Source organism: Osmerus mordax, chromosome 8 (assembly GCF_038355195.1).
Source record: "Osmerus mordax isolate fOsmMor3 chromosome 8, fOsmMor3.pri, whole genome shotgun sequence".
Classification (NCBI taxonomy): domain Eukaryota; kingdom Metazoa; phylum Chordata; class Actinopteri; order Osmeriformes; family Osmeridae; genus Osmerus; species Osmerus mordax.
The window spans coordinates 702,038-718,402 of record NC_090057.1 but is presented as its reverse complement, the minus strand read 5'-3'; the positions used below and the strand labels follow the sequence as shown (position 1 = coordinate 718,402).

Below are 16,365 nucleotides of genomic sequence, written 5' to 3'. Positions count from 1 at the left end.
TTTAGTGTTTTGGATAGAAAAGCAGTATTGACTTTTAAACAAACACAACCCCTCCCCCTGACACACACACAACCCCTCCCCCTGACACACAACCCCTCCCCCTGACACACAACCCCTCCCCCTGACACACACACAACCCCTCCCCCTGACACACAACCCCTCCCCCTGACACACAACCCCTCCCCCTGACACACACACAACCCCTCCCCCTGACACACACACAACCCCTCCCCCTGACACACAACCCCTCCCCCTGACACACAACCCCTCCCCCTGACACACACACAACCCCTCCCCCTGACACACACACAACCCCTCCCCCTGACACACAACCCCTCCCCCTGACACACAACCCCTCCCCCTGAACACACACACAACCCCTCCCCCTGACACACAACCCCTCCCCCTGACACACAACCCCTCCCCCTGACACACAACCCCTCCCCCTGACACACAACCCCTCCCCCTGACACACAACCCCTCCCCCTGACACACAACCCCTCCCCCTGACACACAACCCCTCCCCCTGACACACACACAACCCCTCCCCCTGACACACAACCCCTCCCCCTGACACACACAACCCCTCCCCCCTGACACACACACACACCTGGAAGATGTTGTTGGCACACTTCCTGCAGAGGTTGTGCTGGCAGGGCAGGATGACCACCGGCTTGGTGAACATCTCCAGACAGGTGGGACACACCAGCTGTTTCTGCAGAGTCTTCATGGAGCCACCCAGGCTCATCCTGCCTGCCTGCCGACACACACACACGCTCGCTCACACACACACACGCTCGCTCGCACACTCACGCTCGCTCGCACACACACACACGCTCGCTCACACACACACGCTCGCTCACACACACACACGCTCGCTCACAGACTCACGCTCGCTCACTCACACACACACGCTCGCTCACACACACACACACGCTCGCTCACACACACACGCGCTCGCTCACACACGGACGCTCGCTCACTCACACACACACGCTCGCTCACACACACGGACGCTCGCTCACACACACACACACGCTCGCTCACACACTCACGCTCACACACACACACGCGCTCGCTCACACACACACGCTCGCACACACATTCGCACACTCACTTACACACACAGTATCGCCACACACAAAGTGTCCTGTCTCCTGGTCTCTCAGTGAAGGATGACGAGCTTCCTGTCTCCTGGTCTCTCAGTGAAGGATGACGAGCTTCCTGTCTCCTGGTCTGTCAGTGAAGGATGACGAGCTTCCTGTCTCCTCGTCTCTCAGTGAAGGATGACGAGCTTCCTGTCTCCTGGTCTCTCAGTGAAGGATGACGAGCTTCCTGTCTCTCCAGTCCATCAGACCTGCGGTGGAATCACACTCTCTCTCCTGCTGTTTCTCCTCTTGCTTCAGTGTCAAAATGAAAAAATGAGTCTCTTTTTATCACTCTACCCTTTCTTCTTGAGTTCTTCGTCCTATTGTCCCTTTCTCCTCTCTATGTCTTCATCTCTCCCTCTCTTCCTTTATCCTCGTCTTCCTCCCCCAGCCCTGTGCTACTGCCTGGTGTCAGAGTGCTGCTGCTGTATTTAGCTTGTGTTTGTTCAGTCTAGAGTTACTGTCCAAACTGCATACTGGTGTGTCCAGCGGGCTAACCTACCCCCCCACCTACGCACACCAACCACCAACCCCCACCTTGGAGGTCTTGAGGGAGAGAGAGGGGGATACCTTAGCCCACAACTACCCCCACCAAGATGTCTTGAAAAGAGGAATTGGGGAGAGGGTAAGGGAGGGTTAGGGGACGAGGAGAGAGAGAATTCAATGGGTGGGGTGGACATTCCAGTGTCTATATTTATCAGCTTTAAGCTGATGGTCAAACAAACAGGCGTCAGAAATCATTTGATTCACCGATCATGATACACACAAATATATCCATAAGTGCTTCAATGGAGTACTGTTCACTCGAAGGGAAGGTCCTGAATCCAAGCAGCTTGACAGGACAGTGGAACCTGTGGAACGCTTACAGCATGTGGAACCCTGGGGTCTGTGGAACTCTCAACACAGTAGTTAACGTTCTCCTGTGTGTTTCTGCTCTATAAATGGATTTAAAAATATTATATCTGTGAGTAATCGCATATATAAACATCCAGGCAGAAATACCAGCCCAGTGAAAAGACATACGTCACATCAGGCCCAACGGGTTTGTGTAAATTAGACCATATCACACCATTACTCAAAAGAACCTTCCCCAACCCTCTGGACGTCCTCCACTTCCTGGTTAGGGTTGTGCCAGGGTGACTGCTGGTCATCTGAACACAGAGCTCAGACCGAGCTAATCAGATAATGAGCTTACACAGTCATTTATAGGCCAGAGGCCTGGGGTAGTGCAGAGTAAGCTAAACACACCTCCTGATCTGTTTCATTCATCCTCCCAGACCAGACCGGCCCGGACCAGACCAGACCTGACCGGTCCAGAAAAGACCAGACCAGCCTGGTCCAGCCCTTCAGAGCCCCTGCTCCCTGCTTCCTTGACAGGAGAAACAGTCCTGTTTGTACACAGCTCCATTGTTCTGTAATTGGTTACTCACCTAATTCTCTGTTACTCTCTGGAATGCAGAGAGGTAGTGCACAATACAGGAGTTGTATAAATCCCCCTTATTTTATTGGTTTAGATTCATAATCATCATCATCATCATATAAATACACATTTACAGATCAGCATGTCCATGAGAGCGGTGGTAAACGATGAATGACAGAACTAAAGAGCATCAACACGTCTTCTAGTCACCTGGTATTCTAGTCCCCTCGTCACTTGGTCCCTGTTATTTTAATTGAATAGTCCCCTGGTCTCCTAGTCTCCTGGTCCCCTAGTCTCCTGGTCCCCTAGTCTCTTAGTCCCCTAGTCTCCTGGTCCCCTAGTCTCCTGGTCCCCTAGTCTCCTGGTCTCCTGGTCCCCTGGTCTCCTAGTCTCCTAGTCTCCTGGTCCCCTAGTCTCCTGGTCCCCTAGTCTCTTAGTCCCCTAGTCTCCTGGTCCCCTAGTCTCCTGGTCCCCTAGTCTCCTGGTCCCCTAGTCTCCTGGTCCCCTAGTCTCCTAGTCTCCTAGTCACCAGGAGTGCCCTCTTCTCCACCCTCCATTCAGCCTCCACAGGGACTCTGGGAAGAATGATGTGAATCCCTGAGGACCACAGTCTGTCATCCTGTCATCATCAGACAGCTCTCCTGTCATTGGCTAGTGACCACAGTCTGTCATCCTGTCATCATCAGACAGCTCTCCTGTCATTGGCTAGTGACCACAGTCTGTCATCCTGTCATCATCAGACAGCTCTCCTGTCATTGGCTAGTGTCGGTCCATGAGTTTAAACCCACTCTCTGATGGTTTACTCATTAAAACAAGAGAAAATAAACGACAATGTGAACTATTAAAAATGAGACTGACTGTTAAAACATCTCCATTCACAACAAGTTTCAAAAACATTGTTTGCATGTCACACCCCCACCATCAGTATTTACAGCTGATACAGATTTCAGTAATAAATAATAATCACCTCTTTTCTCAGACTTCCAGACATAAATTTAAGTTGAAATGCATTAGTGTGTCATGAATCTGAGAAAAAACAATAACCAAAAAAAAAAGAAAAAAGAAAAAAAGCTTTAATGTTTTGGCTAAAACTATGTGTCATATTTTAAAAAGGTGCTAAAAATTCCAGTAATAAATTGAAGCTACTGATAAATTCATGTAAACACTTTTTTTTGGAGCAACATAAAAATCTAAAGCTTCAAGGTCAGTGATCAGTGGTTTGCTTTGACATCGGTGGTGAGTTAGTAAGTTAACTAACGCTCGTGGTCGACTCAACCTGACACACAGCTCTGAGCCTCCTCTCAGTTGGGAAACACAACGGCAACTTCTCCTGTCTCTCTCACACACACACACACACACACACACACACACACACACACACACACACACACACACACACACACACACACACACACACACACACACACACACACACACACACACACACACCTCTCTCCACCCCCAGCTGGGGGGGCGGAGCTACAGAGCAAGGTGGGGCAGTAAGCAGGCAGGAGGCCACATGCAGCTACACCTGCAGCAGCTGGCTGTCACTATTAACCCGTGTCACAGTCTAAAGAACGGAAACAAAAAAAATCTTATTAATAAGAATAATAATAAGTGCATAGCCCCTCGTACACAGCTTGGTGTAGTGACAGACTGCGCCCAGGTCAGACAGAAGGGTCAGGCTGTTCTCTGTAGCGGTGTGTGAGGGCGGAGGAGGTGGACATCTCACTCCAGAACACAAACCTCTGATCCCAGGCTTCCTATTGGACCAGGGGCGCAAGGGCTGCAAGCTCCCCCACAACGTGTCTATTGGCTAAAGGAAAATCCCACCGGCGCTAACAGCACTTTCCCTCCCTTCAAGTCTTTGGAGGTCAGGGTGCTAGTGGTCGCAGGGTGCTAGTGGTCGCAGGGTGCTAGTGGTCACAGGGTGCTTGTGGCGTGGCTAGTTTGGCTTTGGTCTATCATCATCATCTTGACGTTACAAAAGGAGAATGCGAACAGCGCAAAATTACAACTGGCATTTGAGAAAATATGCTAAATATATCTTGAGCAAAATGAAAAGCATCAAACGCACCTATAAACAAAGAGAATGAATCACTGAATCACCTCAGAGGCAGTCTGGCTGCCTCAGAGGCAGTCTGGCTGCCTCAGAGGCAGTCTGGTGTTTTTTGATGTGAGAGTTTAACCAGGGAGGAAGTTAAGGGAGTGGTGATGAAGGGTGCTGGTGGAGAGGAATTGAGTGTGTGTGTGAGGGGGCTGTAGCAGTGTGTGTGTGTGTGTGTGTGTGTGAGGGGGCTGCATAGAGGGTTAGCAGGACGTGTCAGTGCTGTACAGTGGGGACATGCAGTCAGTCAGACATAACGCATGCATCAGAGAGCCCCCTCTTCACACCCTCAGGGGACACAGAGAGACAGATTGCGGGGGTGTATCTGTAAGTCCAGGTCTCCAGGCAACAAGCCGTGTGTCCTTCAGTCCTGTGGCACAGTCCTGGGAGAGGGGGAGGGGGGGAGGGGGAGAGGGGGAGAGGGGGAGGGGGGGGGGGGAGAGGGGAGGGGAGGGGGAGGGGGGAGGGGGGGGGAGGGGGGGGGGGGGGGAGAGGGGAGGGGAGGGGGGAGGGGGAGGGGGGGAGAGGGGAGGGGAGGGGGGAGGGGAGGGGGAGGGGAGGGGAGGGGAGGGGGGGGGGGGGAGAGGGGAGGGGAGGGGGGAGGGGAGGGGAGGGGAGGGGAGGGGGAAGGGGGAGGGGGGGAGAGGGGAGGGGAGGGGGAAGGGGGGAGAGGGGAGGGGGGGAGGGGTCTGGCTGGCACGAAAGAGTCCACGGCTGCGTGTGGTGGGAGGAGCTCCAGGGGGGCCTCCCTCCAGGGCCCTCTGAGCTGGCCCTGCCTGCCGGGGGGAGCTGTGGCTGGGCTGGCTGGCTAGGCGAGGTGGGGTCAGGGCTGGGGCTTGGAGGTTGCAGGGGCAGAGGGCTCAGAGGGGACAGTGGAGGAATGAGGCTGGATCACGATAGGGCCACGAGCACCTGCAGGGAGAGAGGGAGGAAAGAGGGACAAAGTAAGCAATAGAGAAAGCCTGAATCTATAAAAACATTGATTCCAAATGAACAAAGACTGCCTCAAGCAGGAATGTTCCTGACAGCGGACGGAAGATCAGAGGCTGACCCTCAGATCCCAGTCATCAGAGGCTGTGACCCTCAGATCCCAGTCATCAGAGGCTGTGACCCTCAGATCCCAGTCATCAGAGGCTGTGACCCTCAGATCCCAGTCATCAGAGGCTGACCCTCAGATCCCAGTCATCAGAGGCTGACCCTCAGATCCCAGTCATCAGAGGCTGACCCTCAGATCCCAGTCATCAGAGGCTGTGACCCTCAGATCCCAGTCATCAGAGGCTGTGATCCTCAGATCCAAGTCATCAGGTGGATGATTAGATAGGAATACCTGGACGGTGTGGTGAGACCAACCAGCAGAGAGGACTGGGGGGTTTACGGGGTTCAAAGGTAAAAAAGTTGAACTGCTGCCTAACCAAGCAACAGGACTCGGATCTACAGAGAACTAAGTCTGAGAGACCTGCAGTAGATCTATAGATATCTCATCTACCAGCCCCCTGCAGTAGATCTACAGAGATATCGTCTACCAGCACCCTGCAGTAGATCTAATCTACCAGCACCCTGCAGTAGATCTATAGAGATCTCAGCTACCAGCACCCTGCAGTAGATCTATAGAGATCTCATCTACCAGCACCCTGCAGTAGATCTATAGAGATCTCATCTACCAGCACCCTGCAGTAGATCTATAGAGATCTCATCTACCAGCACCCTGCAGTAGATCTATAGAGATCTCATCTACCAGCATCCTGCAGTAGTTCTAAAGAGATCTCATCGTGTACCATCTGTGTGTGTGTACCAGGTATGCGAGGTGTGTACCAGGTATGTGAGTATAGTGTCTTAAGACACCTACCTGCTCTCCCCAGGTCATCCACACAGTCACTTTCCTGAAGACAGAATCCACACACCACACGCAGCAGAGGGGAGAGGGAGCTTAGACAGAGGAACATCTCCACTCTCTCACCACACCAGAGGAACATCTCCACTCTCTCACCACACCAGAGGAACATCTCCACTCTCTCACCACACCAGAGGAACATCTCCACTCTCTCACCACACCAGAGGAACATCTCCAGTCTCACCACACCAGAGGAACATCTCCACTCTCACCACACCAGAGGAACATCTCCACTCTCTCATTATAGACCCGTAGGTCATATTTCTGTGCCCTTTACCGATAACTGCTGGTCAGCAGCCTTTTAAACATCTGTGCTGATTGGCCGTACGTAACAAACACACTCAATTTGAGCTTTTCTCAACATGTACTTAGGGATGGAAAAATACATCTGTGGCCATTTTGAAAATGTACACAGTCAGAACCACGGACACAGCCAGAAGACATGCTCTGTAGAGAGAATGTGGCGTGAGGCAGCTATCAACTCTGTGATGTCTCTCTCTCTCGGCTCTCGACGAAGGCGGTTGCATTTCTCTCCTCCCCTCCCTGACCTTCCCTGCTTGGCTGTGTCTTGTCTTGTCTCAAGATACTCTCTCATCATCACTCTCCGAAACTAGAAGCATGGAATTAATTAGCTGGTCTCTCAATGCTATTGACACCATCTTCTCGAAGAGAAGCTCGGGTTCGGGGGAACCCAACTGTCCGGACGGGACGTTCGCAGCTGGCTACACGATGGACGCGTGGGAGAATTGGCGTGTCGTGTGTCTAGCGGCGCTTTCCGTGGAGGACGTCAAAACAACTACCCCAATCTTATCCACTTTCGGCCCCGTAACCAGCACAGGCCTTGGCCAAGGCCGTCGCTGGAAAACAACTTCCCTGGAGAGCGCTGAAGCTGCAGGTCCAGATGCTGCTTGTCTACCCCCCCCCCCCCACTCCCCATTGCAAGTCACGTGTTTTTGTAAATGTTGTTGTGCTTATGTGCTGAGGTTTTTGTCTGTTCCCACACTGTACTCCTCTAGGAGCATTGTCTGGGTGTTGCCTTTTTCTCTCCTCATGTTATGCTGTAACTTTCTAGTTGGCACCGAAAATGGCTGCCTATGTAGGCTCTCCTGCCAAAGTAAATTCCTTGTCTGTGCAAACTTTCATGGCGAATAAAAACCCATTCTGATTCTGATGTCACCTTCTCCAGAAGCTACAGCTGTCTCTCCAGCTCAGTGAGAACTGAGGTCATCCTTAACTCAGCAGCTATGAACTGAGGTCATCCTGAGGTCATCCTTAACTCAGCAGCTATGATGGAATGACAGACATCCTGTGAAGATGTAACCCATGCCCCCTGGAGAGATGATGATGATGATGACACATCCACACAGGTGTTAGCGGGATAAACAGGACACACACAGACAGGGTGTGTGTGTGTAAGGGGTGCGTGTGTGTGTGTAAGGGGTGCGTGTGTGTGTGTAAGGGGTGCGTGTGTGTGTGTAAGGGGTGCGTGTGTGTGTGTAAGGGGTGCGTGTGTGTGTGTAAGGGGTGCGTGTGTGTGTGTAAGGGGTGCGTGTGTGTGTGTAAGGGGTGCGTGTTTGTATGTAAGGGGTGCGTGTGTGTATGTAAGGGGTGCGTGTGTGTATGTAAGGGGTGCGTGTGTGTATGTAAGGGGTGCGTGTGTGTATGTAAGGGGTGCGTGTGTGTATGTAAGGGGTGCGTGTGTGTATGTAAGGGGTGCGTGTGTGTATGTAAGGGGTGCGTGTGTGTGTGTAAGGAGGCGTGTGTGTATGTAAGGGGTGCGTGTGTATGTAAGGAGGCGTGTGTGTGTGTAAGGGGTGCGTGTGTGTGTATGCGAGGTGTGTGTGGATGATAAAAGGTGACAGAGCACAAGCAGATGGCTTGTGGTTGGACAGGGGTGGTTTACATCAGGAGAGGTAGACTCTTACTAGAACACACACACACACTAAGGTCACACGACAGAACAGGTGTGTAGGTTTGCAGAGTGGAGCGCTCCAGGTAAGCCATGCAGCCAGGCACCATGACATCACATCACCACGGCGATGACCCGAGCACACGACAGACAGGAAACACGACAAAAAAAACGCAACTAAAAACAGAGGACAGCCAGGCACACGTGTCCATGCACCGAGCAGCAGTCGCAGATCCAAAATGGAGGACAGCCAGGCACACGTGTCCATGCACCGAGCAGCAGTCGCAGATCCAAAATGGAGGACAGGTGTGGATGACAGGAGCAGGGATGCCGCTGCAGTGAGATGGATGACGGGTGGATGACAGGAGCAGAGGAACAAGCTGGTTTCTTACGAGTCATTTGGCTTCCGGGAGCGTTTCCCCAGGGTTCTCTGTCCCGGCGCTGGGCAGAGCCGGGTTCTCCAGAGCAGAACCAGGACTCGGTGCAGGGTTCTCCAGAGCAGAACCAGGACTCACCGCAGGGTTTTCCGGAGCAGAACCAGGACTCACCGCCGGGCCGAGCACCGGCTGCCCCACTATCACCACATCGCCTGGGGGTGAGGATGAGGAGGATGAAGGCTGCTGGCTTCTCAAGAGGACACAGTGCTACAGCTGGTCACACAGCTTTCCTGGGCAAGGGCTTTCAGACACCAGGTGTTCCCCTGTCGGAGGGCTTTACAGGACGTTAGAAACCGTCTTCGTGTTTTTAAACGTTAAGAAAAACGGATCAATGTAGCTGTAGTCTGCCCTGCTGCCAAGGTAACCAGCCCTCAGTTACGCAACTGCCTGTATCACTGACCTCTCAAACACACACAGGTGTACACACACACACACACACACACACACACACACTACGCGTGACAGAAAGAAAGACAAACCATCAATGGTCCTCAGTACATTCAGTTTCCTACCTCTACAGGATGGTGTGATGACACACTGAAACGATACTGATCACAGAGACTACATGCTGTTACTGGATCCCTCCTCCTCTCCCCCCCATCATCCCGCTCGCCCCTCCTCTTCTCCCCCCCCTTACATGTAGGGTCATCTAGCTAGAGAGCCCACACACAAGGAAATGTAATGTGTGTATGTGTGTGTGTGCACACACACACTGGCTGGCCCCATCTGCTGCCCCCCCCTCCTGCTCCTGCCCTGACAGGAAGTGACAGAGTGTACTCAGGCTGAAGAAAGGACATCTGTGGACAGGCCTGTTACTGGAGGAGAGGAGGGAGGAGGAGAGGGGGAAAGGAGGAGGAAAAGGGGGAGGGGTGGTGGAGCACCAGGAGAGGAGGGGGGGGGGGAGGAAAAGGAGGGAACAAGGACGAAAAACAAACCTTCTTGCCCTCCTCCATCATCCACTACCCCTCTAACTCCTCCATCATTCCTCCCTTCTTTACCTTCTTGTAAATGCCTCCAACCTCTCTGCCCCTCCCCCTCTGCCTCCCTGCCTCCCTTCCCCTCTCCCTCCCTCCCTCCCTCTTCCTCTCCCTCCCCCTCCTCTCTCACCTCCGTCTTGTTCTGCCTTGATCTGAGCCTCCAGATCTTCAGGGTCGACGTACTGGTAGTTTTCATCGTCTTCTGGAGGTTTACATTTCCCACAGCAGAAACAGCAGCAGCAGCAGCAGCAACAGCAGGAGAACACCGTGCAGCACAGCACCAGGGACTGCAACACACACACACACACGTTACACGCACACATTAACACACAGAAACACACCAAACACACAATACTGTACGCACCTTCCATGTGCAGTCAGCGGGCCATAGCTGGAGACACCAGCCATCTGCCCTCTCCCCTCCACACATGGATCTAGATCTGCTTCTCAGCACTGCCAGAGGAGGGCAGCCAGGAGCACCCAGAGCTAGCTGTCTAGAGCAGACCTGTAGCTGTCTAGAGCAGACCTGCAGCTGTCTAGAGCAGACCTGCAGCTGTCTAGAGCAGACCTGCAGCTGTCTAGAGCAGACCTGTAGCTGTCTAGAGCAGACCTGTAGCTGTCTAGAGCAGACCTGTAGCTGTCTAGAGCAGACCTGTAGCTGTCTAGAGCAGACCTGTAGCTGTCTAGAGCAGACCTGCAGCTGTCTAGAGCAGACCTGCAGCTGTCTAGAGCAGACCTGTAGCTGTCTAGAGCAGACCTAAAGCTGTCTAGAGCAGACCTGTAGCTGTCTAGAGCAGACCTGTAGCTGTCTAGAGCAGACCTGTCGCTGTCTAGAGCAGACCTGTCACTGTCTAGAGCAGACCTGTAGCTGTCTAGAGCAGACCTAAAGCTGTCTAGAGCAGACCTAAAGCTGTCTAGAGCAGACCTGTCGCTGTCTAGAGCAGACCTGTAGCTGTCTAGAGCAGACCTAAAGCTGTCTAGAGCAGACCTAAAGCTGTCTAGAGCAGACCTGTCGCTGTCTAGAGCAGACCTGTAGCTGTCTAGAGCAGACCTGTAGCTGTCTAGAGCAGACCTGCAGCTGTGGCTACACTGTGCTGTACTGTAGCTGTCTCTGATAAGCCTCTAGCTGTACACTGCTGCTTGTCAAGGCCAGACAACGTCATCCTCTCTGGATGCTGCACCTCCTCAGGTCTATTGTGTGTGTCTGCTACGTGTTTCACTCCAGGCTGGAGGAGGAGGGACGTGGCTGAGGGTGGAGGGACGTGGGTGGGAGAGAGACAGAGAGAGAGACACAGGAGAGAGAGACAGAGAGAGACAGAGAGAGAGACAGAGGGCCGCATGTACGCTTTTGTGCCCACTTCATGCGTATTTGTTTCGCAATTTACAATTGCGAAATGTACAAACATGCCGCACTGAGGTAAAAGCCTGTCGCGGGAACTGAAAATGGCAAATTTTGCTTTTCCGTGTCATGCATATGGATTCACGGGAGGGTCAAGGGGAAAGTGGGAGTTTCTCATAAAGAGATGGGAGGTGATGCGTAAAGTGCGCCTAATTATGTATTCCGCGGTATGTACAGAAAGAACCGGCCTTGTATAATATTTAAATTCGCTGTTACCTCATGAACAAGCACATCAATTTCGTTATCACTAAATCTTTGTTTTTTCGCTGTTTAGACTTTGGTGGCTGATCCATGATAGAAAGACAGAAGGAGGCCCAATTCAACTGCGCGTTTAAATGCTCGCAATGTACAGTATAGTGTATAGTGGGCGGAGAAAAGCGCTGATTACACGATGAACTGCAGGTTTCGTCAATACGACGTGAACTGAAGTATCACAGCGTGCGCAATCTGCGGGTTGGCCATGGCGCTGATAACGCTACGTTTGCAAATGTACGAAAGACAGAGAGACAGAGAGAGAGACAGAGAGATAGACAGAGACGAGAGAGAAAGCGACAGAGAGAGACAGCAGGATCTAACCTTGAACCACCACTTGGACATTAGGAAGTAGTACTTGACGCTCTCCTCCCCGAACTGCTCGGACACGTAGAGCCCCATGGAGCCGTACTCGTCGTAGATCTTCCTCTTGGTGTCGTCGTTCAGGATGGAGTTGGCGTTGTTGATCTCCTTGAACTTCTCTGCTGCCTCTGGGTTGTCTGGGTTCTTGTCTGGGTGATACTTCAATGCTAGTTTCCTGGAGAGGGAGGGAGGGAGGGAGGGAGGGAGGGAGGGAGGGAGGGAGGGAGGGAGGGAGGGAGGGAGGGAGGGAGGGAGGGAGGGAGGGAGGGAGGGAGGGAGGGAGGGAGGGAGGGAGGGAGGGGAAAAGAGGTTAGTCAAGAAAACAAATGAAAAGTTCACTGATTTTAAATCCTGAACAGATTATGACTAATGGCCCATTCTTGTGTCAGGGACCACACTGTCCTGTTGTGAACCAGTAGAGGAACTTCTCCCTCCTACTCCTCCTTCTGCTCGCTCCTCACTTACTCCCTCCTCTCCTCCCCCCTCCTTCTCCCTCCTCACCTGTAGGCCTTCTTGATGTCCTCTGCGGTAGCCCCCTTCTCCAGTCCCAGCACCTTGTACAGGCTGTCCCCAGCAGTGGACATCTTCCTGGCCGGGGGCCTCTGGTTCGGCTCTGCCATGGTGCTACTCTGCTGAGGCACAAACACACACACACACACACACACACACACAAGCAGTCACACACGACCGCACACACACACACACACACACACAGGAGTACAGTGTGAAAAAACAGTACTAAAATAACAAGCAGTAATACATGCAAAACCACCCCACATTCAGGAGAAGCAGCCCTCCCCTAAACCTCAGCCTGTGTGGATGTTGCTGCTACAGGGCCTCAGCCTGACGTTGCTGCTACAGGACCTCAGCCTGACGTTGCTGCTACAGGGCCTCAGCCTGGCGTTGCTGCTACAGGACCTCAGCCTGGCGTTGCTGCTACAGGGCCTCAGCCTGACGTTGCTGCTACAGGACCTCAGCCTGGTGTTGCTGCTACAGGACCTCAGCCTGACGTTGCTGCTACAGGGCCTCAGCCTGACATTGCTGCTACAGGGCCTCAGCCTGACGTTGCTGCTACAGGGCCTCAGCCTGACGTTGCTGCTACAGGGCCTCAGCCTGACGTTGCTGCTACAGGGCCTCAGCCTGACGTTGCTGCTACAGGGCCTCAGCCTGACGTTGCTGCTACAGGGCCTCAGCCTGACGTTGCTGCTACAGGGCTCTCCCCCTCCTAACACTAACCTGGCTGGCCTGGAGCAAGAACACAACCTTGTTGTTGTAATATTGTTTGTTAATATTTCAATTTTGCTTTGCATAAAAACATCTGCTTTATGAACAAAATGTAACGTAGGGTAAATGGATGCAGGTCCAGTCGTGTCAGGACCTGGTTGAATGTTGTGTGATAAATATTGCAACTCGTGGAACCAGTCAGACAACCTGCACACCAGCCTGAGACCAGCAAGGCTTCCTGGGACACATGCAGGACCAAGAAGGAAAAACAGTGATCTAATATGTACCAAGGGAAGACTATCTTCTCTCTCACACACACAAACACAGTCCACCTGACTGTTATGTGGCAGGGTGATGGTGTCAGTGAGTCTGTCATGTCCTGTTCCAAACCGAACTACTACAGGCAAGACTGACGCAAAAGACCATGATTCAGAATGTAGATAATCATTTGATAGCTGTTTTTATCCAAAATGACATAAATGGGGGAATTTGAACCTGCTGTCCAATGCTCTGCCACTGAGCTTTACCCATCCCTAACAGCCCGAGGCTGCAGGCTAAGCTTAGATCAACTGCAGGGTGAGGTGTTATTAATCCGTCCGTATTTCCTAAACAGCAAGTCATGAGGGGTGATAGGGCAGAGAAGACTTTATCCTTATCTTTCTAGCCATGAGGGTCCCCATTAGCCAACCAGTGCCCTGCCTGTGTCAACTAGAGGTCAGAGGTCAGCTCTAACCGCCAGACTGTACATTACTACACCCAATCAATGCTAACTATCCAGATTATGATTAAACCAGAGAGATTATCTCACCCAGCCTGTATGCATATGAATCCTATGTACATCAAGCTTTTAAATCATCAGATTGAAGCAGGAAAGATGGTCCTTGACACAACGTCAATAAAGTGACAATTCGTCGAGGCGTCTAGCTTGCTCTGCTACCGCAGCAGTCACTTATCCCGACACACCCGCTTGTGTTGCCTCCGTCCCGTCATATTAGTGTGAGAAGTTAGAGGGTGATGCTGCTAGCTAAAAATCACACAGCACACGTCTGGTGTAACTAAAGATTCTTTGTATCGCTTTACAGTTCTCTTTTTTATCTGGAAAGCTATTTCTAGCTTCTCTTTTGTAGTCATTTTAAGGCCGGATGTTATTTCTTGTATCGTTGTCTTCACCATTGCAGTCAGAGGCTGTACAAAGTAGGCCTAAATATAACAATATATACAGTGTATTTTTACGTATATGTCAGACTCATCTTTACCAGCAGTCTTGACCGTAGTCACCAAGGCTTGGCTAGAAGTTTACAGCAATGACAGATGTGTCATATACTAGCATGTGATCAAATAAGTCAATTTATTGGGGTTGGCAACAAACCATTTCGTTGATGACGCCTAAGTAAAGTTGCTAAATACACACGTGACTGACGTTTATGTAATAAGTGCTACCTGTCGAGGGCTTTCTGGTCTGTTACGAGACAAGCTCACATTGAATCCAGGCTGGTTTTGGAAAGGGTTGTGGTACACACTTTAGCCTACACGAACAACTAAACAGTCTATTACCGATCGTAATATTGGAACCGGCAACTTTATCCTAATCAACGCAAGAGTTACGGTACTCTCGTAACCAGTTGATGTGCCCTTGGTTTGACTTGTGTAGCGATAATCCCTTGCTAATCTGCACATGGAGAATTACTTTCCATTTTTACATCCCGTCTTTCCAGTCTCTGAATCTTGTCAGCTACGTTCTCTCGTATCAAGCTGGCGCTTGCTGATATGGTGGGATTCTATAATCCCTCCTGTGCCCCCGTTGAAATGTCACAACTTGCTAGCTGCCCCTGTCAAGAGGCTACCCGCTACCGGCTAGTTGTAGCTGGTCTAGTCAAGCCCAGTTCGCCAGTGACACTGGCAGTGTGTGTTCATAGGGAAACGAATGATTTAAGATAGTTACACCAACTAGCTAACCAATACCGACAGTGGTACGCTAAATGAAAAAGTGCTAAACGGTAAACGGGGACAAAGCCAAATAACATTAAGACTGTAGCATGCTAGCCGATTTAGCTACTGGGCTAATTTACCTAGCAATAAACGTAGCAATGCTACTACCATGCTAACGACGTTACTTGCCAGCCTTTTAAACAAAAGACGGTCTAGGTATTGACCGTAACCTAAACGCTAAACTTACCTCGTGCAAACGTGATGTGGTTTAATGCGCTGTAACGTTAAGTCGATCATAGAGGCATCCACTATGTCAATCCAGTCAACCGCTCAGTGTCTCCGCCACTCCTTGGACCACAGTGTGGAAGCAGGGTCCTGCTAGCAACTAGCTCAGCAGGCTGGAGACGATACGATTGGCTGTTTCTCAGGAAGTCAAGAAAAGCTTCGTCACACGGTGCATTAATTTGCATAAAATTACTATCAGCGAAGAAGCTGCAGAAGTTGATAACAGTTTGAACATCAAGTCGTTGGGTTCGTAAAAGGATAACGTGTACTCTAACTTATGTCACTCATATAACCTCCTACACCCGTCAAGATAACATGTGAATGATTGCGTCTTCAAGTGGTATGCTGCCATCTACCGCTATTATCATTATTAATCATCATAAAACGAGCATGTCTATTTTTGCTTGGCAGGAATATGAATATATATATATTAATACATCTTTAAAGAAACACAGACAAAACTTTTATATAACTTGTATTTTTTCATCAATAAAAATGTCAACCATCTTGTTCACAACTTTCTCCGTAACAGTTCTATATGTTGTTTCTCAGAGAACCACAAGCAGAGCAGCGTTTTAAACTTCTTTCTTCCCCTCAAGACACCAAGATAACTAGTCGAGTCTTGTTATCAGGAGTTATAAACTACTATAGCAGAATCGGTTCATTGATGACAATGCTACCTATTACATGCACAGACAAACACTACTGTCAAAAAGGTTAGAACTCCATCTGATCAAATAAACGATTCTGGAATGTGCAACTTGACATTGAATAATTCCCCCCCCACACACACACATACCACAGGCTATTTAATGTTAAATTGTTGCAAATGCTAGAATATCAGCCTTAGGTAGGCACTCTCAGCTTTTAAATGTCATTTTCAAGAGATTGATAGTGAATGTGAGTGCAAATTGATTGAATCTAGAACAGTCTGCTGTCTTGGGAATTAAGGCTACAGTTCAGTCTCTGATCCTCTGATTTCTCCCAGAGCCCTTCTGAGGAGGTCAGTGTTGTGACTCAGTGA

General features: G+C 50.9%; 2 protein-coding genes and 1 long non-coding RNA gene across 4 annotated transcripts in view; all 3 read right to left on the bottom strand.

Moving 5' to 3' along the window:
- trim54 (tripartite motif containing 54) overlaps positions 1-730 on the bottom strand; it is a 5,760-nt gene extending 5,030 nt beyond the window's left edge. Inside the window, exon 1 of the mRNA XM_067241616.1 lies at positions 611-730. Coding sequence (XP_067097717.1) covers positions 611-730 — 120 coding nt within the window. The remainder of the gene's footprint in view (positions 1-610) is intronic.
- A 4,606-nt stretch (positions 731-5,336) lies between these two features.
- dnajc5ga (DnaJ (Hsp40) homolog, subfamily C, member 5 gamma a) lies at positions 5,337-15,412 on the bottom strand. Of its 2 annotated transcripts, none has more exons than XM_067241853.1 (5): positions 15,304-15,412; positions 12,405-12,532; positions 11,865-12,078; positions 10,020-10,176; positions 5,337-5,587 (listed from the first exon to the last, which is right to left on the bottom strand). In XM_067241853.1, the coding sequence occupies exons 2-5, from the start codon at positions 12,521-12,523 to the stop codon at positions 5,499-5,501; spliced, it is 579 nt and encodes a 192-aa protein (XP_067097954.1). In that variant the 5' UTR covers positions 12,524-12,532; positions 15,304-15,412; the 3' UTR covers positions 5,337-5,498. The 2 variants fall into 2 exon arrangements, with proteins under 2 accessions (XP_067097954.1, XP_067097953.1); XM_067241852.1 differs by having other exon boundaries at positions 12,405-12,535; positions 15,304-15,408.
- Positions 6,445-7,831, bottom strand: LOC136947707 (uncharacterized). Its single transcript, XR_010877024.1, has 3 exons — positions 7,723-7,831; positions 6,765-7,040; positions 6,445-6,618 (listed from the first exon to the last, which is right to left on the bottom strand). It is a non-coding gene; the product is annotated as an uncharacterized lncRNA (long non-coding RNA).
- Positions 15,413-16,365: the final 953 nt, after the last annotated feature.